At 43.2% G+C, this 26,237-nt stretch overlaps 1 protein-coding gene across 3 annotated transcripts in view; it reads left to right on the top strand.

The window, feature by feature from the left end:
• TMEM144 (transmembrane protein 144) overlaps positions 1 to 25,340 on the top strand; it is a 29,986-nt gene extending 4,646 nt beyond the window's left edge. Inside the window, exons 2-12 of one of the 3 annotated variants that reach the window (XM_006121865.4) lie at positions 665 to 862; positions 2,050 to 2,172; positions 5,054 to 5,153; positions 5,864 to 5,944; positions 7,974 to 8,055; positions 9,180 to 9,256; positions 10,674 to 10,792; positions 17,413 to 17,532; positions 20,007 to 20,104; positions 21,111 to 21,164; positions 24,144 to 25,340. In XM_006121865.4, the coding sequence (XP_006121927.2) occupies positions 724 to 862; positions 2,050 to 2,172; positions 5,054 to 5,153; positions 5,864 to 5,944; positions 7,974 to 8,055; positions 9,180 to 9,256; positions 10,674 to 10,792; positions 17,413 to 17,532; positions 20,007 to 20,104; positions 21,111 to 21,164; positions 24,144 to 24,227 (1,077 nt within the window). In that variant the 5' untranslated portion in view covers positions 665 to 723 and the 3' untranslated portion in view covers positions 24,228 to 25,340. Of the gene's footprint in view, positions 1 to 661; positions 863 to 2,049; positions 2,173 to 5,053; positions 5,154 to 5,863; positions 5,945 to 7,973; positions 8,056 to 9,179; positions 9,257 to 10,673; positions 10,793 to 17,412; positions 17,533 to 20,006; positions 20,105 to 21,110; positions 21,165 to 24,143 lie in introns of all 3 variants that reach the window. The other 2 variants (XM_006121864.4, XM_006121863.4) reach the window with 2 other exon arrangements.
• Positions 25,341 to 26,237: the final 897 nt, after the last annotated feature.

The following is a 26,237-nucleotide window of genomic DNA, read 5'->3' as shown; positions in this document are numbered from 1 at the left end:
TCCCCCTTACACTCCACAGAGAAAAACTGAGGGTTCTGCCCCTTAAATTCTATCAGTCCTGAGCTTCCATACTGACTCTGGAACCACTGCACTGCCCACATTCCCCTCCATTCTGGTTGCTAGGCAGTGTGGTAGGACTAGACTCTCACTGCCAAGACTTCCTCCACTGTAGGAAGATGATTACACTGAAATGCCTAATATTTGCTGTCATGCAAACCCAAAAGACATCAGCCTACTTGGTTCCAGGTGGTTTCCCATAGCAGCATTCTAGAGCTGGGATCATTCTAATGTTCCAATATTCGCACCTCTCTATAAAGAACCATGGACCTTCCTTTAAGCTAGATACATTTGAGCATTCATAATTCTGTATTATGTCTCTATCTGTTCTTTAACTATTCATGTTTTATATCTCCAAAGGCTTGTCTGCTTGAAGTTGCTTTTGAGATGATACTGTATTTCATGTGTGTTCTTTTTGTTTCCCCCTTATTTAAATTATATGGCAGTAGCTCATTAGACTATATTATTCCTACAGTTTTTTCCAGTTTCGGGGAGGTAGAAAAGCAGGAGGTTTTTTTAAACTCCCCCATTACTAAAAATCATGCTCCTGTAGGACTGTTATGATCCGATGACATATATTGGTTTAATTCTGGTCTGTTTTCAGAAGCTGCCTGAATGGATCTTCGTTAAAACAGCACCATAACAAGAAGCACTTTCAGACCCAAAATGAACAACTGGAGGGCAAATAACAGCTCTGTCAATAACAGTGGCACAGACCTCACTATCGGCTTTACCTCTTCTGCGATTGCTGTCTTTTTATTTGGGACAAACTTTGTACCTGTTAAGAAATTTGATACTGGAGATGGTAAATAGTTTCTGTGTTTTATTACTTGAAAGGACAATGTTTATGTTTTACACACTAGCAGAAAGAATGTGGAGTCTGGTTATTGAGACTACTGAGCTAGATCAATATTAGGTCCAGCTCAGCCTAAAGCTATAGAGAGTGAGGTGATGGAAGTACAGCATTTGTTCTTCACAACAATGCTTTTAGTAAAAACAATCAGAAACACTTTTTAGAGGCCCTTGTTGCCATCCACTTAGGAGTGACAGAGTAAACTACAGGTGGGCTGCAAGATGGAAAAGCAAAAAGTGAAGTGCCTTTCAATCCACCAGTTTGCAGATTTTCAAGTACACACTGAAGTGTGTATTTATCCTTGATAGCTGGTGATGTATTAAATATTGCCATCCCTTGAGTCCTATTATTGTAGATAACATAAAAAGCAATAAGAAATGGAAGCTTGAGTGTGTATGCCTTGGCAATCTGATAACACAAAATAACCCCTTTAGTTTCCTACTTGCTATTTATGATTTTACCACAGCACTTCACTTGCTTTGCACTGGGATTGTGCTGTATCTGTGTATATATGAAGGCATATTATTGTTCATTGGTTTCACTGTGCCATGATCAAAAAAGACTTATCACAGGTTCCTTTTCTGTAACCATATCTGCTTTTCAGGTTGAATCCTAGCCTCTGTTTTATCCTCTTTTTATGCCAATTCAGCACTGCTAAAGTGACAAAAAGTTTGCTTAAATATTCAACCAAGGATTTCCTTTTTGTAAGGGAATTCCTGGGAAGGTGCATAAAACCAGCAAATATGTCACCCATGCTTAGCCACTCCAAGTACAGGATCTGCTGGGAGGTAGAGGAGGTTTGGCCAGAGCATACAGCCAAACCTCCTTATGTGTTAATGAAATAGCTCTAGGACCCCACAGTGCAAGTTAAACCAGCCTAGAAGCTACTCTAATGTGTTTGTGGTGGAGAGTGGACTGAAGGGGGAAAGTAATTTAACTCGATCCTCTTCAAGGAGCCAACCAGAGCTCATGTGCACCTGAGGATCGGGATTATATTAACTTTATCCACGTAAGCATAGTTAGCAAGTGTACAGAGAATGTGAGAACTCAGAAATAACTAGTTGCTTGCTAATATCTTACCCCAGATTATAACCTTGTGGAAAATATTGTAACCATTAACATATCTGTTTTCTACCTAGGAATGTTCTTCCAATGGATTCTCTGTGCTGCGATATGGATAGTATCGTTGGTGGTGAACCTTATTCGGAATAGCCCTAGGTTTTGGCCTCTTGCTATGGTTGGGGGTTGTGTATGGGCTACAGGTAAAGAGGAACAGATCCTACTTCTTCAGAGACACAATACAACTAATTCCTTATAGGAGGCAGAGATAATAACATTGAAATAATTGATATACTAAACAGATCTTTGTTATTGTCAGCACTGTTGGATCTCTGCCATTATTGTGTGTATTACTGTGAACGTGGTATTTTATAATTTTATCACTGATAGTAGTTTTTATAGCCTTATTTAAAAACTAAAAGTTATACAGGTACCAAATAATACCCATATTTCATAAGGGCTGAAGAAACAGAGGATGCTGAAGTTACCTTATCTATACAGCAAGATAGGATAAAGGCTTACATTTTAAATGGCCACTAGGGGATTGCACCCCCGGCTCAAACTTTGCTTGCCAAACCCCCTCTCTGAGGATCAGCAGTCCCAGCTCTTCCCATGGCCGCTAGGGAAGGCCAGGCTGAGGCGTGGCATCCCTGGACTGCCCCGGTTCTCTCCCCCCCAGCCACCGGGCCCCCCTGAGGCCAGGCCAGCACTGGCTGTCCCTTCCCCCAGGCTGCCAGAGGGTTAGTCTGGGCCAAGCCTGGGCCAGCTCCCTCCCCCTGGCCGCAGGGATGGGCCAAGCTAAGGCTCTTCCCTCTCAAATATTTACCTGGCATTGCTCAGGCTCTTAACTCTTTTTTTCTTCATTAATATCATTGCTCTGTGGTGGTAATGAGGGGTTCAGAATGCAGGCTGCTCCAGAGAGAAAGGACTACCTCAGCCCTCTCTCACCACAGCAGCTTGGGGTCAGGTGAGAGTTGAAGACTCAGGGTTGAGACAGTCCCAGACATGGGGGAGTGCACCCCCAGCCATCCTCTTTCACCTGCCTGGTAATTCTTTCTCTTTTCTTTATGGTTTTATGAGAAGCAATCCCATTCCAGGCACATCTCATTTTCCTGCCACAACCGAAGTCTTACCTTGCTTTAAGTTATAAGAAAAAGCTGTATGCCAAATTTGGTGATCCTAGTTCTTAGGCTGTGTCTAGATTGCACCCCTTTTCTGTAAAAGGGATGCAAATTAGACACAGCGGAATTGCAAATGAAGCGGGGATTTAAATCTTCCCCGCTTCATTTGCATAAACATGGCTGCCGCTCTTTTCCGGCTCGGGACTTTGCCGGCAAAAAGCGCCAGTCTAGACGGGGAACTTTTGGAAAATAAAGCCTTTTAAAATCAGGAATAAGGGATCTTTCGGAAAAGGCTTTATTTTCCGAAAGATCCCCGTCTAGACTGGCGCTTTTTGCCAGCAAAGCCCCGAGCTGGAAAAAAGCGTCAGCCATGTTTATGCAAATGAAGCGGGGAAGATTTAAATCCCCGCTTCATTTGCAATTCCGCTGTGTCTAATTTGCATCCTTTTACGGAAAAGGGGTGCAATCTAGACACAGCCTTATAGTTTAGGAGGAATTCTTGAACAGACAGACAAACTCTCAAATATATACAGGCAGTCCCCGGGTTAAGTACAAGTTAGGGACTGTAGGTTTGTTCTTAAGTTGAATTTGTATGTAAGTCGGAACTGGTACATATTGTAGGGGAAACTCTAGCCAAACATTTCTCCAGAGCTCAGTTTTATTCTCCCACACCTCACTTCCCTCAGTCCTTTATTCTCAAGCTGAGGTGTCTGCTGAGAAAAGCCACTCCGCGTCTCCCTGGTCTGCTGGGGGGGAGGGAGGTGCTAGCTTCGCATCTCCCTAGTCTGCTGGGGGGAAGCAGCTAGTGCGGGGTTGCCTCACCCCATTTGTAAGTAAGGATCCAATGTAAGTCGGATCCATGTAACCCGGGGACTGCCTGTAGTAGATAAGGGCAAATATAAAAACTCAGAAATACAGGCCTTTTTTATTCCTAAAACATAAATGGCATTCTCTTTTTAAGAGAGATTTAGGACCAGAATACCAAGGATTCTTATAGGTCTGAGGTGTGTGCATCTTCCTTTTGTAAGCACTAAACTCACACGAAGGCTAGCTTTTAAAATGGTGGATGATGAAGAACTGAATAAAGGTTGAGGTTTTTTTGTTTGTTTGTGCATGCACTTGTTAAATATTTAACATCATTTTGTACCACATATTGTGTGTGGTGGTGTTCAAAAGATCTGGTCATATAAACTAGGGATGTTAAATATAGTTTAATCAACTAGTCTAGTCGATTAGTTGATAAGCAGGGGTGCTGCAGCATGGTTAGCTCCCGGTCCCAGCAGCTAATCCTGCTTCAGCTCTGCTATCAGGCTCTTAATACATTTAAAAGGCTGAAGCACAGCCGGGGGGACCCAGTGCGAGCGGGGACCAGTGATTGCCAGCTCGTGCTGGGTTCCCCTGCTGAGCTGATTTTTAAATGTATTAAGAGCCCACGTGCTCTTAATACATTTAAAAGGCTACAGCTCAGTGGGGGGAGACCCAGCGCGAGTCAGGAATCAGCTGTCCTGGCTTGCACTGCCTCTCACTAAACTCCCGCCTCTCCCGCTGCGCTTCTGATATTTAAATGTATTAAGAGCCATCAGGTTCTTAATACATTTAAAGAGCAGAGCTGCAGTGTCTGAGACTGGGCGTGAATTAGGAATTAACTGATTCCTGGCTTGTGCCCAGCCCCTGTTAATCCCCTACCCTCTGCGGAGATTGTGCTGGGGGAAACCGGCTTTTAAACTGGCTCCAGCTCTTGCTCCTCCCCTCACTGCAAGAGGCGGTGGCGGGGCTGGGGAGCAACTAGTCGATGAACTAGTCGACTATCTGATAAGCTTTTGCTTATCGGATAGTCAAATAGTCGCTTACATCTCTAATATAAACCACATTGCAGTTCAAAATACAATACAACCTCTTAATTTTAAAACCAAAATATTTTAGCAAGAGAATAATTTTGCTTTTGTTTTTTTCCACATTGCAGGTAACATTACAGTTGTCCCTATTGTCAAAACCATTGGTTTAGGTCTTGGGCTCTTAATCTGGGCTTCTTTTAATTTACTAACTGGCTGGGCAAGCTCAAGGTAACCGCATTTAAACTTTAAATTCATTCCATGATTGCTGTCATTTTTTCATTAACAACTCTAATGAAAACACTTGCCAAGAATATAAAAGAAGTATCAAATAGAAAATAATTCTTTCTCCCACTAAAATATTCAGTCTAATTGTAATCCATTGTGCTTCCTTATTTGTGAGAGTCTCAAGAAGAAGAAAATGTTTTACTGCATCTTTTTTGCAAAAGAGCCTAGATGCTCACTTATCTGATTAAATGCAATTATATTTGTCATGTGCATGTGAAATGCTATTTGTACTTTCATTATTTTCTTTATCATAATTGTGCGGGATTAAATTTTTTTTTCTCTTGGGCAATTATATACCTTTTGGCAAAACTTCACTAAACACAAATCCAGTTCTGGTAATCTGAATTTCAGTGGAACTACTTGCATTAACAAGCTCGCAGATGGTGGGGGCAAAAGGACTAGACGGAGCCATGGGCCCTTTAAATTGGTTCTAGAGTGATGCACCACTCTTTGGGCAATGCTGAGGGATGCCCAGCCCTGCCCATTCTGCCTAAAGCCCTGCCCCTTCCAGTGGTGCAAAGCAGGGCTCCCACCTTACCCAGGGGTCTGGCAAGACTGTTGCATTAATAAGGATTTCCAAGTCTGAACTCTAATTTAAAATTTGTAAGTATATCATAGATGGAATCAAATGCAACTGTGGTTAAATGTTCCAGATTCGGCTGGTTTGGAATTGACCCAGAAGAGGTATCAAAACCCATCTTAAATTATATCGGAGCTGGACTTTCAGTGTTAAGGTAAATATTATTCCCAATAACAAGTCCTTTGATCTGAAAAATCAGATTTAAAAACTGATGTATTGATTTTATAGGAGAGGATTTTTGCAAGTTGAATAAATTTTGTAAAAGCAGATCGTTTAAAACTTAGTAAGTTGTCTTATCCAGGATGATAGAGAAATATTTTCAGAATTAGACAAATGTGAATTCCAGTTCAGTGGCAAAATAGTTCTTGATAAATGGAGAACATTTTTCTGCCAATGGACATGTTAAATACTATCCCAGCTGTAGAATAATTGATGTCATAGTTACATTCCTCAAATGTTTCACTTTCCTAATTGTTGTCTGGCAAAGTCTTCCATGGAAAAAACTATCATCTCCTGGTGGTATCTGTCTTATATCAATCCTTCAGGGGTGGAATTTGCTTCTTCTTTCCCCCTTTCCATAGACTAGGCCACAGGACCCCTCCTCAAACCCAGTAGACTCTGTGGATTCATCTGAATCTAGGGGCATCCACACTGTCTCTTGTCCCCAGAGGCTCTGGCAACCCCCCAGTAGTGAAGCTCTGAAGCCATGCTTCCAGGAATTTCCCAACCATGGCATCCTTCACATCTCACCTCTAGGGCTTTCAAGTCTTTCTTTATATATGGGAGCAGATACTCTTTGCAAAACACTTTTCAAACACTTAGGCTATGTCTACACTCGCGGCTTCTTGCGCAAGTAATATGTAAATGAGGCTAAGTGTGGAATATCGCGGAGCCTCATTTGCATACCTAATGAGCCACTATTTTTTTTAGAAGAGGCTCTTGTGCAAGAAGGAGCGTCTACACTGCCCCTTGCGCAAGAAAAACCCTCTTGCGCAACGCCGTTACACCTATTACTTTTCAGGAAGAATGGCATTGCACAAGAGAGTTTTTCTTGCGCAAGGGGCAAGGCAAGTAGACAAGGCAAGAGCCTCTTCTGAAAAAAATGGTGGCTCATTAGGTATGCAAATGAGGCTCAGCGATATTCCACGCTTAGCCTCATTTGCATAATACTTGCGCAAGAAGCCGCGAGTGTAGACATAGCCTTAGGGAGGATGGAACTCATGATTTAAGCATCTCTTCTAAGCCTCAGAGGCCTGGAGGGGGGACAGTGTGTGTTTGCCTGGTCTTCATTGAGGAAGCTGACATTCCCTTCTTCCCAATACTCCTTCCTGTCCTCTCAGGAAGGAGAAGAACTATTCATGATGCCCGTCATTCCTTGGCACTAAAAAATAAACCCTGCTAATCCTGATTGCACATATTTACCTGATCAAATGAAAGTTAAATATGTTGGTACCTCTGTCTAATCCTGAACATCCCCCACTTTTATCCATCTGAAGAGGGGCTTAATATTTCCAGTTTAATTTAACTGAAAAACATGTAGCACTTAAACAAATCAGAGGAAATGGTTTTAGAGTTTCTATTCTCTGTTTACATCCCAGGCCAAAAAAAGTGCAGAAAGCTGTTGAGCCAGCTGCACAGAGACTGTGAATGTAAATGTGTGTTAACACATTCTCATTATGAACTGTTTAGTTACTCTCCTTAAATCCTAGTTATGGTAAATGTAATATGCTTTTGCTTTTTTTAGAAAGAGGGTCTCATCCTTTTTTCCTCCTTTCTCTCAGCTTTTAGGACATCCCAGTGTACATCTGCTATACTTTGAAAATACAGTGTGTGGCTATGACAAACATCTTTAGAAAAATAATGCAATGATATCTCAGAAGAGTGGTATTTGTACCCTATTATTATGATAGGGATAACTATAAGGACTGTACTAAATTTTTAAAAGTAGATTTGATCAGATTATATACTTATCCTTTAAATTAATAAATAAGAGTAATCATGCTAGCTAAGAGTTCATTTCAAGATACATTGAAATGTGACATTGTCAAATGAAAGATGAAAAACAGGAACAAAATGAAAATGAGGAGTATGCCTTTAACTATTTGTTTGTGCCCTCGGATATTCAATGTTATGACCTCGCAAATGAATATTTGGTATATTTTAATGTCTTTTTCTCCTCATAGCACTATCATATTTCTTTTTGTAAAAAGTGAAGTTCAAAGCTCTTCAGTTTCATCAGAAGCCACCCCACTACTGAATGAGAGTGTAAGTACTCTGTTTTACATCACTGAAAATATTCCATGCATCTGCAGAAAGAAAAGAAAAGCTATTACTTGATGTTAACCAGATCTGTCAACATTCATGGTCAAACAGAGATGCCCATTTATACAAACTTCAAATTATGAGTCTTCTAAGATCAATGCATTTTATCAACAGAAAAAGATTTGTATTCTTGTTGTTACTGGCTTGGCATGTTTTATAGGTTCATGAATCCTTTCCCATTATGACATGGGTTTTATGAATGATTAAGAATATCCTTTCATGTCAGAGAGGGGAAATAATTTTAATTACAACTTTTGGAAGTTGTAGAAGTACACCGTTAGATACAAGCAAGCAAACAATGAATCTTGACAGCTAGATTCCTTGCTGTACAGCACAGTCCACATGCTAAGAGAGGTAATTGACTCTTTGATTCTTGGTCCTTGCCTGGGCACAGGTTAGAGACTTGAGGCTGGTGCCAGATGACTATTGTCTCATAGGGCACATGAACCAGGCAAGGATAACTTGAGCACAGCACGTTCCAGTCAGGCTCTAACCCCCCTCCTTATGTTGCCTGAACTGGGGACCACAGGAAGGAAGTATAGGAGCCAATTATGCACACTGGGATTCCTCCATATCAAGGGAATCCTCATCAGGAGAAGCAAAGGAAGCAGAATGACACTGAATTAGCTTGTATTAGAGAAGGATTCAGCATGTGCATGGGAAGGTGGGAACACATAGAAATGGTATGCATATGAAATGGTGAAGGCAAAGGACCTGCATAGTCAACAACACTGAAAATGGAGTAACAAACAAAACTTCTGGATTGCAGCACCCAGCAAACTTAAGGGAAAACATGTTTTTAAATTTAAAACTAAATTCAGTAGCAAATTTGTAAGTGGATTCTCTCTCTACAGTATGTTGAGTCAAGGCCCAGAACCAGGAACTACTGAAGCATTTGATATCCTGATCCAATCTTTTTGGCTTGGGCCTATCCCTAAACCCATGTCTCCTGACCTTAGTTCAGAGGGTTTTTTCCTAATGTGTAACTGTCCTAATTTATAGCAAAACTTGCCTTTTTTTATGTTTTCCAAAACATTTTACACTAAAATTGTAACTGTTGTCTGCAGTCAGTCAACAATTCTGAAAATACTTATTCTGATGCTTCATGGGTGGACAGTCTTTCTCCAGTACAAAAAAGAGTAATGTAAGTAGTTACCTTTTCTTTTCTTCATTCTGCCTAGTTGACCTGGGTTTCTTAAAGTTGTTACAAAACAGTAAAGGAACTTCTGTACTCTATGAAGCATAGTCACACTTGTAACGCATGAATAATACATTTCTAAACCTTCAGAGGGGTAGCTGAGTTAGTCTGTACTGGATAAACTTAAAAAACAACAAATAGTCTGGTCCAGTCATCTGAAGAAGTGGACTGTGCCCACGAAAGCTCATGATACCATCTACATGTTTTGTTAGTCTTTAAAGTGCTACCAGACCATTTATTGGTTTTTTAAGTTTATCCTGGACAGACTAACTCAGCTACCCCTCTGAAGCTTTTGAACTTGCAAGGCACTGCATTCAGCCGTATGGAGTGGGAATCCATCAACTACACAAAGGTCCGGTCATCTGAAGAAGTGGGCTATGTCCACGAAAGCTCATGATACCATCTACATGTTTTGTTCGTCTTTAAAGTGTTAGCACACTATTTTTTGTTTTTTAAGTTTACATTTATAAATGTTAGTGCTGCAATAAAGAGGTTTAACTGCAAAACAACGTAGATACATTTTAAATGGATAAAAGTGTGTGTCCTTTTAATTCTTCAGTTTGCTTTTAAAATCTATGAATATGAGCTCTTTAATGGTCAACATGTAGTGTGGTTCTAAGTGTTCACATCTACCAGCACATCTTTGTAAAATTCATAGAATCATAGGGCTGAAAGGGACTTTGAGAGGTCATCTAGTCCAGTCCCCTGCCCTCACAGCAGGAGCAAGCACCATCTAGATCATTCCTGATAGAGATTTATCCAACGTGCTCTTAAATATCTCCAATGATGGAGATTCCACAGCCTCCCTAGATAGATTATTCCAGTGTTTAACCACCTGACAAAGTGTTTCCTAATGTCCAATCTAAACCTCCCTTGCTGTAATTTAGTTGTTGTGGTTTTTCATTAATCTTGACTGTCCACTCTTTAGGGCAGAGACTCCTTGGATCCGGCCTCTGAGGCTCAGGGTCCCACCCAGCATTGGAGAGCCTGCACTGGCACTCCAGCCCCTGCCACATCACCATGGAGCACACACAATCTAGTAGCCTGAGCCCTCCTAGACTCTGATATGCTAGAGCATTGTGGGGAGTGTCTCCTCTAGTCAGTGAGAGTTTGTGGTGGGTTTTTTTTTGTATTGTTTTTTGCTTCTCACTTGTGTGCGGCCCCTGACTGATTTTTTTTCCCCACTTCTGCTCTAAGCACTACTCTCGCATATAAAAATCATGTGACAGAAGTGTAAATTCTAAATCATTACTAGCAATTTGCATGTTCAGCATGATTTATATAGTATTATTCTAATCCTGCATATGCCTTAAGTTATTATCCAGCGTACTGGTTAATAATGGTTTCTTTTCACTCTCTCAAGAGGTTGTACCCTAGCAGTAGTAGCTGGAATATTCTATGGTTCCAGTTTTGTGCCAGTGCTCTACATCAAGGACCATGGTAGAAGAAATGGGACATTATACACTGGAGCAAGTCAATTTGGTAAAAGCCAATGAGCCATTTTTATTTCACCTTATAATTACTGTATAGCAATTAGTTTTGTACATGGGTTTGGTGATTTTTGCTTTGCCTCCTGGTATTATGTGACAACAAAGGAATCAGTGCATCTTACTCTCCATTACCTCGCCCCGTTGGCAGGTAATGGCTGGAGCCCCAGGCCCCTTTAAATTGCCTTTTCTGGGATGCAGAGCCAGGCCCTCTCCCACACTTCTTGCCCTGGGGCTCGTGGAAGCTATCAGCCCTCCTGCCTAGTTTTAGTCATTTATAACTGTGCAAACTGGATGCAATCACTTCCATTCCGATCTGGTAGTGTTTGACACCCATTTTGCTCAGGTGTAAATGACCATAGAAGTTGTGTGGTAATGGTCACTCAGCCCCAGTGTATGCCAAACTTCACTGATGTTTGGACACCATTTCATTCACAACAAAATGTTCTTAAACATTTTGAAATTTAGTCAGATTTTCTACTTACTTTGCTTATGGGTGGTGTATTATGTGGCTTATAGATTTTCACAACTGCATTGGTAGGCAATATTCCAAATAGGTTAGGCACCAAATTAATATAAATGTTTGGTTTCTTCATCCATTTTTCAGCTCATGTTCTGCTTTTACTGTGCATAAAATATATTTACTTGATGTTTGTATTAATTATCCTCACACTTAATGGGGGTAATCATCAAATATGGGAAAATAGAGAGACCACGGGCTTTCAGAGTGGCAATGCATTTAGCTGCAGCCGGCAAGTTCAGTTACTTTCCCTAGCTTGTAGGCTTCCAGAGGCATTAATTCTACCTGAGGGGAGTGTGAGAGAACACAAGGATTTACTACTCCATGTTCCTCCAGCCTGGCCAGCACAGTGCCAGAAGTATGTCTGTTGAGGGCATGAGCCCAGCCCAAGCCAGGGGAGAGAAAGTGGTTTAGTACCTACTAACGGAGCTGATAAGGAGCATTTCAAGCCATCCTTCCTCAGGGTTGACCCATCCTCTTCATTGCAGTCTTAGGTGCTTCTTATCTATCTTCCAACAATTCATGCAAGCACATTATACTATTGTCATTCTCTTGCAATTTCTTGTTGGCGTGGTGCCTTCATAAATTGGTGTGCTCACACTGCTGCAGCAATAATGAGCCAAAGTCACTGATTAGGTAGGTGGACAATGAATCTCTTGGCTCCTGCATTCTTCATCAGATGATAAGTACACGCCAAGTGGAGAATCTAGATAGCACATATAAGGGAAGAGTATGTCTGTTCACACAACAAACTCAGCAGTGCAGCATTAGAACCGAAACAAGGGATTCCTTTTCTTCTTGAGTCAAAAACACAGGTGCTTACATGTGAGGTTTAAGCAACCCAGTCCCACTTTTAGGCTTTACTGTGAACCACAAAATTCCCTCTAAACTCTATGGGTACATCTACACAGCAGCGTTATTTCGGAATAAATAACTATGTGAGCATCTACACAGCTAGCCTGTTATTTCAAAACTAGCCAATTCGCCCGTCATAAGATGGGATTTTCAGGTCTCTCCTCCACGTCGGTCTTCTCTCCTGAGCCTCCAGTCTCTCGCTCTGTCTCTCTCTCCTCCTCCTACTGCCTCCCCCTCTCTCTCTCAGCTCTCCTCCCCCTCCTGCCTCTCACTCAGGGAACAGCAGAGCCCAAACAGCTTGGGGAGCGCAGAGCCCAAACGGTCACTTGCGTCACTTGCTCCCGCACGGCGGCCCGGCTGAGAGGCGCAGAAGTCAGCCAACCGCCACTGCGGGAGGCGAAGGGGGAGGGGCAGTGATGTTTACGGGCAGGGGGTGGGGCCTGGAGCCACTGTCACGGCGCACGTCAGCGCCCCGCCCCCCGTCGCCTCCCGCCATGGTGCTCAGCTGACTTCTGTGCCGCTCAGCCAGGCCGCTGCGCGTGAGCAAGTGGCGCAAGCGACTGTTTGGGCTCTGCACTCCCCATGCAGCGCAGGAGTGGTCCGGCTGAGCGAGGGAGCAAGCGGCGGCCCGGCTGAGCGGCACAGAATTGAGCCAAGCACCACGGCGGGAGACTAAGGGGAGCGCGAAGGGAGGTGGGGCGGTGACATACACGGCCAGGCCCCACCCCCTGGCCGTGTATGTCACCGCACCACCTCCCTTCCCCTCCCGCCGTGGCGCCCGGCTGACTCCTGCGCCACTCAGATGTCAGCCAAGCACCACGTAGGAGGTGAAGGACGTTACAGAAGCAACAGCACCACCCAGAGGCAACACCAAGCGTTACACCGTTACAGAGTCACAGACATTGGGCTACTATATTTCAAAATAATTTCAAAATAGTGGGCGGCTTATTTTGGTATTTGTAAACCTCATTCCATGAGGAATAACGCCTCTTCCGAAATAGCTATTTCAGAATAGCAGGAGTGTGGAGGCTCCACGGATGCGATTTCAAAATAACTTCTCACCCAGGGCCATCCAAAGTAATTACTCCTTAGTGCTTCCTGGGGTTCTAAATCGAGGTAGCACACCCACATTAGGGGAGCCTCTTTCGGACTAATTTCCAGGCTTTCCTGTTGTGTAGACGTGCTATTTCAGAATAAGCTATTTCAGAGACTTTTTTCCGGAATAACTTATTCCAAAATAATCATGCAGTATAGACGTAGCTTATATGTGCTTAAACTCACTGAGTACCTAAATTATCAGCATAATAGCTCTTTCTATCCCTATGTTTCTGCTTCTGAGCATCTCCCTCCTATCTTAGCTACAGAACAGTCCACAAACCAGAGGAAGATTAACGTTCGATCACCTAACTTGTATGCAGGGCCTACTCTAGCAGAGGTACTCACACGCCACCGGATTAAATCCCATTCAAAATCTGGTCATGTGAGGAAAAAGAGATGGAGATTGTGCCCAGCCATCAGAGCACTCACTAGGGATAGGTAAAATCTAGGTTCAATTCTCCCCTCTCTGCCAGTGCTGGGACGATCCTGTTGAAAAGTCATTGGAGCAGGTGGATTGGATTATGGGTTTCCCACTTTCTAGATATATTTTAACTACATGCTTTGTAGGTGATGTAGAAATGGGATTTTGAGAGGTAATTGAATAAGGTGAGGATTGAGTCTTGACTCGGGATATGTCTACACTACGGCCATTTTTCTGAAAAAAGCTTGAATTAAGTCCACACTGCAGTCATGTTCTTCCAAAAGAAAACAAAGAACAGAGGGGCTTTTCTGACATTGGTAATCGTCTTGCTACGAGGAAGAAGTCTTTTTCCAAAAGAGCTCTTTTTTTGACTGGATTACAGTCCTAGTAGATAGGAGAAAAGTAGTAGACATGCTACGTTAATAAGGCTTTTGACAGCACCATGTGACTTTATAAAGAAAATAGGAAAATGTGGGCTAGATGAAGGTACTGTACAGTGGGTGCATAGCGAGTTGAAATATTGTACTCAGCAATTTTTAATGGTTCACTGTCAAAGTGGAAAGACAAATATAGTGGGATCACATGGGGGTCTGTCTTGAGTCCAGCACTAATCAATATTTTTATTAATGAATTGGATAATGGAGTGGAAAAGAAGCTTATTAAATGTATGGGTGAAACCTAGCTGAGAGGCATTACAAGCGCTTTGGAGGACAGAATTTAAACTCAAATTGCCCAATTCTGGGTTCCACACTATAAAAAACAAGGAAAATAGGAGGGGATCTAGAGGAGAGAAACAACGATGACAACATTCTTGAGGTCCCTTCTAGCCCTAGAATTTTATGGTTTTATGGCAGTGTCAACCCCCTTATATAATTTAGCCTGCATGATTGACTTTATCTAGAGTACAGGTTACCTCCCTTAACTGGGACTCTCTGCTGGACCAAGGATGTTCCTGGACCACAGAGCCCAGGTATAAAGAGTTCAGGCCGCAGGGCAAGAGTGGGGAGGGGGAAGGGCAGCAATTCAGCCAGGAGCCCTGTGTTGGGGGGTGGGAGGGCAGGTGGGCAGTGTAGCAGGGAGTTCTGGCCCCTGTGGCTGAGTAGCACGGGCCAGGAGAAGCTGCAGAGCTCCGGCCCCAGAGCCCCGACCACAGCAGCCATGGAGCTCCAGTCCCAGATGCAAAGCTCTGGTTCCAGCAGCAACAGCCACGGAGCTGCAGCCTGGGGAGCCAGAGCCATTAGGCAGCAGCGGAGCTGGACTGAAGTCCTAGCCAGGGGCCACATGGGCCATGTTGGGAGGGACCTTCTCTCATTCAGCAAATCCCCTTGTTCGGGACCAGTCGGGTCCCAAGGGTGCCAGACGAGGGAGGTCTAACCTGTACTATTTGCAGTCGTGTTTGTATCACGTGGATAATGCTACAAATTTACTTCCCGTGGGTATGTTTACTATACAGCACTAATTCGAACTAACTTAATTCAAATTAGTTAATTCGAACTAAGCTAATTCGAACTAGTGCATCTAGACCTAAAAACTAATTCGAATTAGCGTTTTGCTAATTCGAAATAGCATGTCCACATTGAGTGGCCCCTGAACTGAAGTTAAGGCTGGCCAGAACCAGTGCTGGCAGGGCATCAGGTTAGGACTTAGAGCGTGGAGCTGCTGCCTCAGGCTAGCCGAGGACTGTGCTTAAAGGGACCTGACCCCCACCCCAGACAGACAGTTCTCAGGGTTCCCCGCTTGCTTGTCTACCTCGATGAGGGACAGCAAAGCAGTCCTTTCTTGGAGTGTCCTGAGTGCCCACACTCGGCACATCATAGCACTCGGCCACCAGCCCGGCTGAGCTTGCCGCAGGCTGCCATCCGGGGGGGTCAATCGGGAGGCTGTCAGGATCCAGGAGGCCCTGCAGAAGAGCTTCCACCCCAAGGAGCCCACAGGAGTCCTCCCCATCGGGGGCTCGTGCCCCATTCCTCCCTCACCTCCTTCCACTTACCCCTCCTTAGCCCCCCTTCCTGATGAAAAAATAAAGGACACGTGTGTTGAAAAATAGAAACTCCTTTTATTTAACAAAACTGGGGGGGAGGATTAACCTCTGCGGAGACTGGGAAAAGGAGATGGGAGAGGGGAAGAGAGAGGGTGGAAGAGGGGAGGGGGAAACCTGGGAGGAGGGAGCTGGAAGAGGGAAGCCAGGGGAAGAAGGAGGAGGAGAAGTATAAAACTATGGTACGCCATATCTTCAATACTGTTTGCAGATATGGTCTCCTCACCTCAAAAAATATATTTTGGCCTTGGAAAGGGTTCAGAAAAGGGCAACTAAAATAATTAGGGTCCCATATGAAGAGAGGTTAAAGAGACTGGGACTTCTGAGCTTAGAAAAGAGGAAACTGAGGGGGGATATGATAGAGGTCTATAAAATCATGAGTGGTGTGGCGTGGGTGAATAAAGAAAAGTTCTTCATTAGTTTCCATAATAGAAGGACTAGAGAACACTAAATGAAATGACTGGACAGCAGGTTTAAAACTAATAAGCGAAAGTTCTTCTTCACACAGCACATAGTCAACCTGTGGAACTCCTTGCCACAGGAGGCTGTGAAGGCTAGAACTGTAACAGAGTTTAAAGAGAAGTTAGATAAATTCATGGAGGTTGGGTCCATGGAGTGCTATTAGCCAGGGGGTAGGAACGGTGTCCCTGGCCTCTGCTTGTGGAAGGCTGGAGATGGATGGCACAAGACAAATCGTTTGGTCATTGTCTTCGGTCCATTCCCTCCGGGGTACCTGGTGCTGGCCGCTGTCAGCAGACAGGCTACTGGGCTAGATGGACCTTTGGTCTGACCCAGTACGGCTGTTCTTATGTTCTAAGCTCAGAGTTGGGGGTCTCACTGGACCAACTTGATTTTCACGCAAACCTGCTCCTGGGTTTGCATGTGGCCTTTGGTGGCCAGTCTGGCAGCTCTCCTGCCCTAGATGGCTGCATTCCTGTGCCTAGTGTGGAGGTCGTGGACGTTGGAGGCCTCCCCCCAAACCTCTATGAGGTCCACGATCTCCGCACTAGACCAAGCGGGCACCCCCCTCTTGTGGCCTCGGACAGGCTCCAGGGAACTGCCAGCCTGGTCCTAGGAAGAGGTGGAAGGCTGGGTGGCAGCGGGTGGCTGGCTCATGTCGTGCCAGGTGCAGGGTCTGCTGGCTGGGTACTGGCAGGCTTGCAACTGGCATGAGCACTGTAGCCAGACCGTGCCCCATTAAGGGCTCCGGGGCCAGGATTGGGGCAGAAAAGTTTCCCTGGTTTGGCCCAGAGTTGCCACCAGGGCAACCTGGGAAGGGCTAGCCTCCAACTAGTTCGAATTAAGTGGCTACACAGCCCTTAATTCAAACTACTTAATTCCAACTAGACGTTAGTCCTCGTAGAATGAGGTTTACCTAGTTCGAATTAAGTGCTCCGCTAGTTCAAATTAAGTTCGAACTAGCAGTTTGCATGTGTAGACGCTATGAAAGTTAATTCGAACTAACGGCTGTTAGTTCGAATTAACTTTGTAGTGTAGACACACCCTTCGTTTGTCTTATTTTTGTTTTATTTAAAATGGATGAACAATGGCCAGATTTCATGTTGTTAGTTTCTTACACATTTTTGTATTCATGCACTCAGTGTGAAACATAGCGTAGTTTAGTAACAATGTTTACCATAACTGTGATTTTATATCTTTACCTTTGTGCCTTTTCTGTTTCAGATTTAGACTATGTCTTTGCACACTTCAGTGGAATCTTTCTTACAAGCACCATATACTTTTTGATTTACTGTGCAGTCATGAAAAATAAACCTAAAGTTTACCCTGAAGTCATAATGCCAGGTATGACTATTTGATAAAGTATCTATTAATGTAAATTACTTCCTCTAATCATTTAAACTGTACTACTGTAATTATTCCAAACAATATTCTTGGGATTATGGTTAATCTTGGAAGTACATTTGCTTGACTTTTGGTATCATTTGAAAGAGCATATGTGAAATGGTTGGGAGACCATGACAAATTGTGGTCCAATTTGAAATGTGATGTTGCATGTTAAAGATGTTCTAACACTTCGCCGGAACTGAGAACACATTGCCCAGCTAATTGTATCTGATATCTACTTAGTATACTGACCTTTGAAAATTTTACAACTTCTTTAGGGTAGGAATGAGGAAAAAAAATCCTCTTAGTGAAAGGCCAGATGGTGAAGAATTTGTCACTGCAAACGTAAGAAAAATAAAAAGAAACTGAATCAACAGTAGTTGCTGTAAATTCAGTATTGGTTGATCCATTTGGATTACCTATATTTTTCCAGAACTCAGTATCTAGTAGGATTTTTGTGACACCCATATATTTTAAATAGTCTTAAGCGAAAAGATACTTACTTCAAACTCAAACTAATGTCCTGTTACTAAACGATCAGTGATTAATTGATTTTTTTAATAATTTAATGCCATGAATAACATCCAATGAACACAGAAAAACCAACAAACAAAAAGCCATGCTAAACAATATCTAGACCCACATATAAATGCAAAACCAGTTTTCTGAGCAGCAATACAATACTAAAGCAGTTAATTACTCCATGTATGTGCTCTTTCACGTAGTACAATAATGCATTATTACCAATCTCATTGCCATTTATAAAATAATATGTTGTTCAAATCAGGAAGAGGAGGAGAGTCCTGTGCCTGAATTTCTGCTGTCTGGCTTTGCTGTAAGTGCTAAGAGAACAAAAGTATAATAATTAAATCTGCCTGTGACAAAGAATGATACTTTTGATTTCAGCAGAAGTTCTCTTTTCAGCCCACCTTTTAAATTTTGTTCCTAGTAACATTAAGGCACACTTCAAACTTTGTCTTTATGTTGAGTAACAGAAACAGTTAAGATACTAAATTTAATTAGCACTATTAATTGCAAACATTGTGTTGTAAATGAATTTAGAATATGTTTTATATCAGTCCTGGATGTTTGTCAGTTCCTGCTGTGGATCTTAGAAAATCCACACAGGAGATCAAGCCACATCTCCAACCAGGACTGGGCTAGCTGTGATAGACAATATCCAGTAATATCCTGAACAAACTTTAAGGAATTTAGATAAACTTAAATAAATTAATTAAAGTTTAATATCTTTGGGGTATACTTCTTTAAAAATGCAATTGTGTGTTGTTATTGTATGTACCTTCTTTAGTAGGAAGGGGGATACTAATACACTTCCTCCATTTTCGGCCTTTTGAAGCCTGTGAAAGGTAAACATACATTGGTTCAACCAGATTCTGTAGAGACTAATAGACAAAGAAAAGGGGGGTTAACTGATCACCTGGTTTTACTCTGTCCCAGAGCCTTATTTTTGATCTAGTAAATGGATGGGACTCCTGGTCCTCAAAAAGTCCCAAACCTAGGATAGGTTGGAAGGACAGGCTCAAGTGAGACCTCATAAGACTGGGTATTTGCTTTGAGCTGAACTTATAACCACAGGGAATCTCCTTGGGAGGAAGATTGAAGGACAGCTCTCCCCAAAATCCATGTTAGCATTGGGTAAGCTCTAGTAAGCTTATTAGCACATGTGCAGGTTATTATTGGTTTTTAATGTTTTTTCTTTGTAACCTTAAGAACAAAGTAAGTTTGCATTGAAAGTGCTGTGTGGTACCTTGTAACTGTAACAGTTATACAGAAGGGAGGGACGGAGGAAAGGTGAGCCTTGGCCTAATAGTGCTGGGAATACAGCGTAGGGAAGAAACGGTTCAGTCTGAAATTCCCCCCTGTAAGAAGAAGAAAGAGAGAGAACAAAGATGGAATTTTGGGAGGGGAGGCAGCAGCCATGCACTCTGGGAAGTGGTTTCCTTTTCTTCCCATTCCCCAGACTACCAGGGAGTGAGGTGAAAGTGCTCGCCAGACAGAATTCAAGTACTGTCCTCTCGCTCCCTTAGTGTCCGGGGAACGGGATGAAAACCCCCATCCTGAAGCTCACAGCTGCTGCCCTCCCTCACTCACGTGGAATTTTGGGAGAGAGAGCGTCCATTGCAAGAGCAACTGGAAGTTTGACTATCAGTGCCCTTGCCGAACCACTGGGTGGAAATACAGTTGCAGTTTCTCTGAATTGTGTCACCACCTAATTTGTCATCCAGAAACACTCTGCAACCATTTCACTTGGAGAGGTTTATTTTATCCCTTAAGGTTAGATTTAGATAATCCGTATTCAACATACTGTTCAGATTCCATTTTACATTTTCATGTAGTAAATTGTAATGTCTTTCACTGCCCGTCTATATGTTGTTGTACATAGTTTTTTGACTGGAATATGTTGTTCCTAGGGTTTGTTTCTGGTGTACTTTGGGCAATAGCGAATTGTTGCTGGTTCCTAGCTAATCGCTACCTCAGTGCAGTGGTCAGCTTTCCAATAATCACTGCTGTAAGTAGCTTTTTTTAAAGGTTGTATATTGTGTCATTATTATTTAATTTTGGGGTAGGGGGGTTATTTGCAACATTGAGGGATTGAGTCTGTGCAGCCAGTCTGTGGCCTTTTCTTAAGATCCATACTGCTATGTCTTCCACACTGCCTTTGGCTTTTGGGAACATGTGTAATTGTGACAACAGCCATCTTGGGTGGCATCAAGGGGTGAACTAGGTGTCTCCAGAGCTAAATGAATGAGTAGCTTTTAAGTAAGAGAGTCAGTCTCTTTAATTTTGCTCAGGTCCAGTGAACAACTGGAGCAACCCCTGTCTGCAGTAGGCCTCCCCACGGGACTGTAGCAGACCACTGCCCATGGCAAGGAGAGAGCTGCTCCAGCCTCATCCATTAAGGCTTACCGGTTAAACATTCATATCCCTAATGTGGACAATTCCGATTACTGATAGATAAAAGAAGATGTATTTTTAGTCTTTCACTTTTACAGTGAGTGTTTAAGGCAAACTTTGTTCGAGTAGGCTGTGCCCATGAAAGCTCATGATACCATCTACATGTTTTGTTAGTCTTTAAAGTGCTGCCAGACTATTTGTTGTTTTTTAAGTTTGTTCAACTAGTTAGTTATAGAAATGAAGTAAATATTAGAAATAATCTTGGTAACTGCTAAGATCATGTGCAGAAACCTGAATAGCCTCCTCCAATCTGAACTATGGATGAGATTGAGGTGAGATTTACTAGTTTGGAGAATATCAAGAACGAATGAAGTGGCAGGTTCGAGATACTGTCTCTGCAGTCTGATTTTGGTCCAGATTGTACCTACTCCTCAGATGTCATCCCCCTTTTCTTCCTCCTGCAGGATTTATTGATCCTTCCTTTGAAATCTGTACAATGTTTGTTTTGTTCATGAACATTTACAGTTGCATTACAGGAAAAAAAAAAAGGGTCTGAATTAAGTATTGATAAAATTGCCCATTTTTAAGAAATGCTATAATGGCTAACCTTTTTTCTTTAGGGTCCTGGTTTTATAGCTGCTATGTGGGGAGTCCTGGTATTTAACGAAATAAAAGTAAGTCCAATGGTGTCTTAACTTTACCTGTATCTAACATCAAGAATTGCATGTGAAACCTGAGACTTGATGATACATGGCAGCGTTTCCCAAACTATGGGCCGCAGCCCAGTACCAGGCCACAGGAAAAAAATACCGGGCCTCAGCGTGGCTGCCAGGAGGGGAGCAGAGCAGGGCGAGCTGGGAGGAGGTAGTGGGGAACCGGCTGCCTGGAAACAAGGTTAGGGGCAGTGGCACTGTCCCGCGGAGATCCGGGCAGGCGGTGAAAGCAGGGCTGGGGGAAGTGGGGCTGTCCTGTGGAGATGGAGGGGGCGGGCGGCAGAACCAGGGCTGGACAGGAGCTGGGGAGGGCTGGCTTGGGGAGATCAGGAGGAGGAGGACGGGAGAACCAGCTGCTGGAAGCAGGGCTGGACAGGGGCAGCGGGGCTGGTCGGGGGGGGGGTGACCGTCGGGGGAGCGGGGCTGACCAGGGGAGATTGGTCGTCGGAAGCAGGGCTGGCCGGGAGCAGCAGGGCTGGACTGGGGACATCAGGAGGAGAAGGGAGCGGGGGGAGCGGGACTGCCCCGGGCACATGCAGACGAGTGAGTCTGGCCGGGGATTCCATTTTGCCCCCCACACACACACACACACACTCCCTGGAGTAGTTGCGAAGTGCCTGGCAGGTAGACACACACAGACAGCGTGAGCACATCTACTAGCCAGGCAGTTCGCAGCTAAGGACTGATACACCTAATTATAATAAAACGTACCTAATTAGAAAATACCAGGTATTTTATATGTCTGGTAATTTCTCAATTTCTTTCCCGGACAAAACCTTCAAATACCGGACTGTCAGGTACAAAACTGGACACCTGGCAACCCTACCCCTCTTTGCACCCTCCCTTCTAGCCAGATACCCTACCCCCAATCTGCTCTGCTCCTCCTGGAGTGCTCATGTGGCGCCGGGTCCCCTCATTCTTTTTTTTTATATGTGTTTATGTTTTGGGGCTGCAAAAAACAGTACTGAAAAAAACGGGTTCCAACTAAAGTAAAAAGTTTGGGAAACCCTGGTCTAGCCAGCTTTCTATCCATCTTACAGTCCATTTATCCCATCCATATTCCCTTAACTTACTGGCAAGAATATTGTGGGTGACTGTATCAAAAGCTTTGCTAACGCTGGAATTGGAGGCATTAGGGGGACAAGAAACAACTTATTTGAATATTCATCGTTTTCTTAATGAATATGCAAATATGTAAATGAATGTTACCAGTCCTCCAAAAGCTCGTGAATGGATTTACTGGTCCGCATGTCAAAACGGTTAGGAACCCCTGATATATGGTACTATGCTGTATCATGAGACTTCTTCTGTGCCTTTCATAAGTGGGCAGATACAACATGGAGCAAGGTTCGTTGTCATGCAAGAGTAATTTTTGGAAGATAAGGTTTGATGTGACTAGGGGGAGCTTTCATTCACTTTAGAACAATGAAAAATTGAATTCCACATCTGCATAAAAAGCTGAGACACAGCATGAAGGACTGCTAGCGGGATCAGGAGTTCAACAACAAATTGATATTTAAAAAAAATTAAAGATTGTTTTTGAGTATTAAACATCTTTTAGATTGACAAGGACCAACATAGATATCCAAAAATAGTACTCCATTAATGCTATATCTGAAAGAAGATTTTTGAAGTCTCATGCATAGATAATGTGCTATGCTATAATTTTAAAAAATATACTTTAACATGTTTACATTTTGAAAGATTAATTTTAGCAGTATTCCGTTTTTAGTCTCTTCTGTTTCAGGAAAATTCTAAGTGTCTACAATTGGATGACACATAAGAATTTGTTTTCCCTAATTGAACAACCTTTGCTTGCTTCTAGTTTGTAAAATTTACATAAAATTCTAATTTTGTTTTTATTCTGGAAAAAATGGAAAAACCATTTTCCTTAAAGTCAATGGCAGTTAAGTGCTTTTCCTGGAAAGGGGCCTAAAGCCGAGATCCTCAGAGATATTTGACATGTAAGATGATGCACATACAAGAAATTGTTTTTTTTATTTCAATCGGACAACTCACATACTTAAGGACGTGATTGTGGGTATATCCACACTGTGATAGATGCCTGCAGCCTCTTGGGACTCAGAGCTCAAACAGTTGACCGGAGGTTGGGTGTTGAAATTCATGCCTCCCTCCTCCAGCAGGGGTTCTGAGCCCAGGCAGCAGATCGAGCCCAAATATTTACTTTGCAATTTTTGAGATTTGTGAGCTGAAGTCAGCTGATCTGAGTCAGCTACAACCATGCCACAGGCCATGTACTGACATGTAGATACACCCATAAACACATATACATAACTTTAAATAAAGGTGGTAAATACCATTGTCCAAGCACTAAAGATGAGGAAAGTGTGGCTCAAAGAGGTTAACTCACCCAACATCATACAGCAAGTCATCATCCAAACCAAGATTAGAACTCAAGTTGTTCAGTTAATTTAGAAGAATCTGATCAGCTAATTTGCTGTTTGAGAATTGTCCTTGAATAGGATGAAATTTCTCAAAAATACTCCAAATTATTTGCTGAATAGTTCTTGTGATTAATTCCTATATAAAAGTAATGTTTGTTTAGAGTACCCACTGTGAACTTCTTTGTGAACAATCTTTGAGGTCTTTGACATCAACAAAAAAGATTCCCTTTTATAGGGCTTTTGGATTTAAATGGACACATCAATCATGTTATTTTCCCTGACTGGATGAGTAATTCTTTTATTGTAAGCACTCATGTTATATGAACTCTGGATTAACTTTCCATAAGAATTCACTTAACATTTGCTTTTGATAAATGCCATTCCCAGAAACCCACTTATTCATGCAATTTATTGTAAACAACTAACTTCACTTTCATTTTACTCTCTCCCTCCCCTTTTTAAAAAAAGAACCCCACTATCTTGTATGCAAGTATTTTTACATTTTTCTTTTCTTTTTTTTTCTTTCACTGCATAGGGACTGAAAAACTACCTATTACTCTCCATAGCATTTTGTGTCATTTTGGCTGGATCACTCTCCACAGCATTTTCTAAAATTTGAAAGGATTGCCTGGACCAGCAGATGGTGCTACTAGTTAATAAAAATACTGTAAGAAGATGTATCTCTGGCATTTTATCTATTAAACTGATTAATAGATCTTCACTCTTGCAAGAAACAGGCAAATATTCCTAATTCCAATTATTTTCTGACAACAGAGAAAATTCATCATAGTTGTTCTACATCTGAAACAAAGAATAATGTGGAATATTTCCAAGAAAATATATTGGAAGATACCAGTGTTGTCTTTCTGGATGATTGTAGAGCAAAAACTGGATTCTAAGGGTTTCAAATAATTGTATAGTCTATTGGTCTACAAGTCATTGAATCAAGATAAGTTTTAATTCAACTTTACGAGTTGAAGGATGAAGGGAATGTTAAATCTAGGTTTTAAATATTTTATTTCTTTTTGCATGATAGAACACTTGTTTTAATATATTTTATGTTCTGATTTATTCGTGTTGCTATGCAAAACAACTTGTCAACAAAGTAATCATAACATTACTGGGGGAAGGTTTGTTGTAGGAAAAGGGATTGTTTTGTATTTTTAAGTCCTCATCTATTAAAGTTTCAGTTTATACAAAAATTGTATCATCCATTCGCTCTACAATTTTGAATATAAAAACATTTTTGTTGTTGTTGAAATAGTCAGCAACATTTGTTGAAGATAATCTTGTTCTGGTTGACTGAAATAAGTTGTTTACAGTTCCATTTAAATTATGCTGCTATAAGTACCTTGGGCATCATTCTTAGAACATTATGTTATGAAATCTACTCAGTTGAAGTGTGCAGAACTATGCAAACAATTAATTCTGTAACTGGAGAAATGCCTTCACTGTAAGAAATGTAAGATTGTTGTCAAATTAATATACTGTTAAATGTTTGCTGATAAGCCCTGTGACGGGGGAACTTACCCCCGCACTCCCAGCCACGGGGACCGCGGCCCCGCGCCCCACGGGGAAGGTCAGCGGGGGACAGGAACCCAGCCCCGCGTGCCGGAGCCGGCGGGGCAAGGGGAACCCGGCGTGACTGGCGCGCATGCGCAAGACGGCGCGGCTGGAACCCGGCCAGCGCTAGGACCCAGGAGCGCAGGGCCGGCGCCCGGAAGGGCGGGGGCCGGCCAGACGCCGGGCGGGGAATTCAAAAGGGGGGAGGAAGGAGCAGCAAGGGAGGCTTGGGGAGAGCAGGGAGGATTCTGCTCTCAGCCTCCTCCGCAGGACCCGAGCAGGACCCCACCGGGAGCGGCGGGGAGCCCAGCAGCAGGAGCGGCGGGGAGCCCAGCAGCAGGAGCCGACTGCGCAGCGGGGACGCCCGGAGCGGAGAGGAGCCGGACGGAGCCAAGCCCCACCAGGGGAGGAACGGCCGGGGAGCGGACCGGAGAGGATCCAGCACCGGAGCCGAGGCAGAGGCAGTGAGGCTGTCGGCCCCGGGAGGACCGACGGGGGGGCCCGCGTCCAGGGGGACGACAGGATAGAGACCGGGATCGGGAGGTGCCAGGCAAACGAAGGCGGGGACCCTCGGACTCAGGGAGGGGCGTGCCCGGTGGCCCCCGAAGAGAGACTCGGTTACACTGGTGGAGAATGTGGGCACTGCCCCAAGGGGAAAAGGGGGTGTAGGAGTAGTATAGTGGGGGTGCGTTTAAAAAAAAAAAATAAAATAAAAAAAAATATATATATATATATATATATATATATATATATATAAAAAAGAAAAAAAAGGGGGGGAGACAGGGGTGCACCGTAGCGGATAGGGGTGCACCGTATGTATGGATGTATAGACCCAAAGGACGAGGTAGATTGAGGGCAACTGAGGTTACGGAGATGGATGCAGGGAAGCTGCTGGAGTGGCTGGCTGATAACCAGCGCCAGCAGCAGCAACAACAAACTCAGCTCCTCCAACAAATGGCTGAGCAACAGAAAGAACAACAAAGGCTGGTGAGGGAGTTAATGGAGCAGCAGCAAGGGCAGGTCGAGCGCTGGCTCCAGGCAGGGTCAAGGGGCCCGACAGGGGCCA

This window comes from Pelodiscus sinensis, chromosome 4, assembly GCF_052426305.1.
Source record: "Pelodiscus sinensis isolate ZL-2025 chromosome 4, ASM5242630v1, whole genome shotgun sequence".
NCBI lineage: Eukaryota > Metazoa > Chordata > Testudines > Trionychidae > Pelodiscus > Pelodiscus sinensis.
The sequence above is the reverse complement of the archived record's forward strand: the minus strand, read 5'-3'. Positions and strand labels throughout refer to the sequence as shown.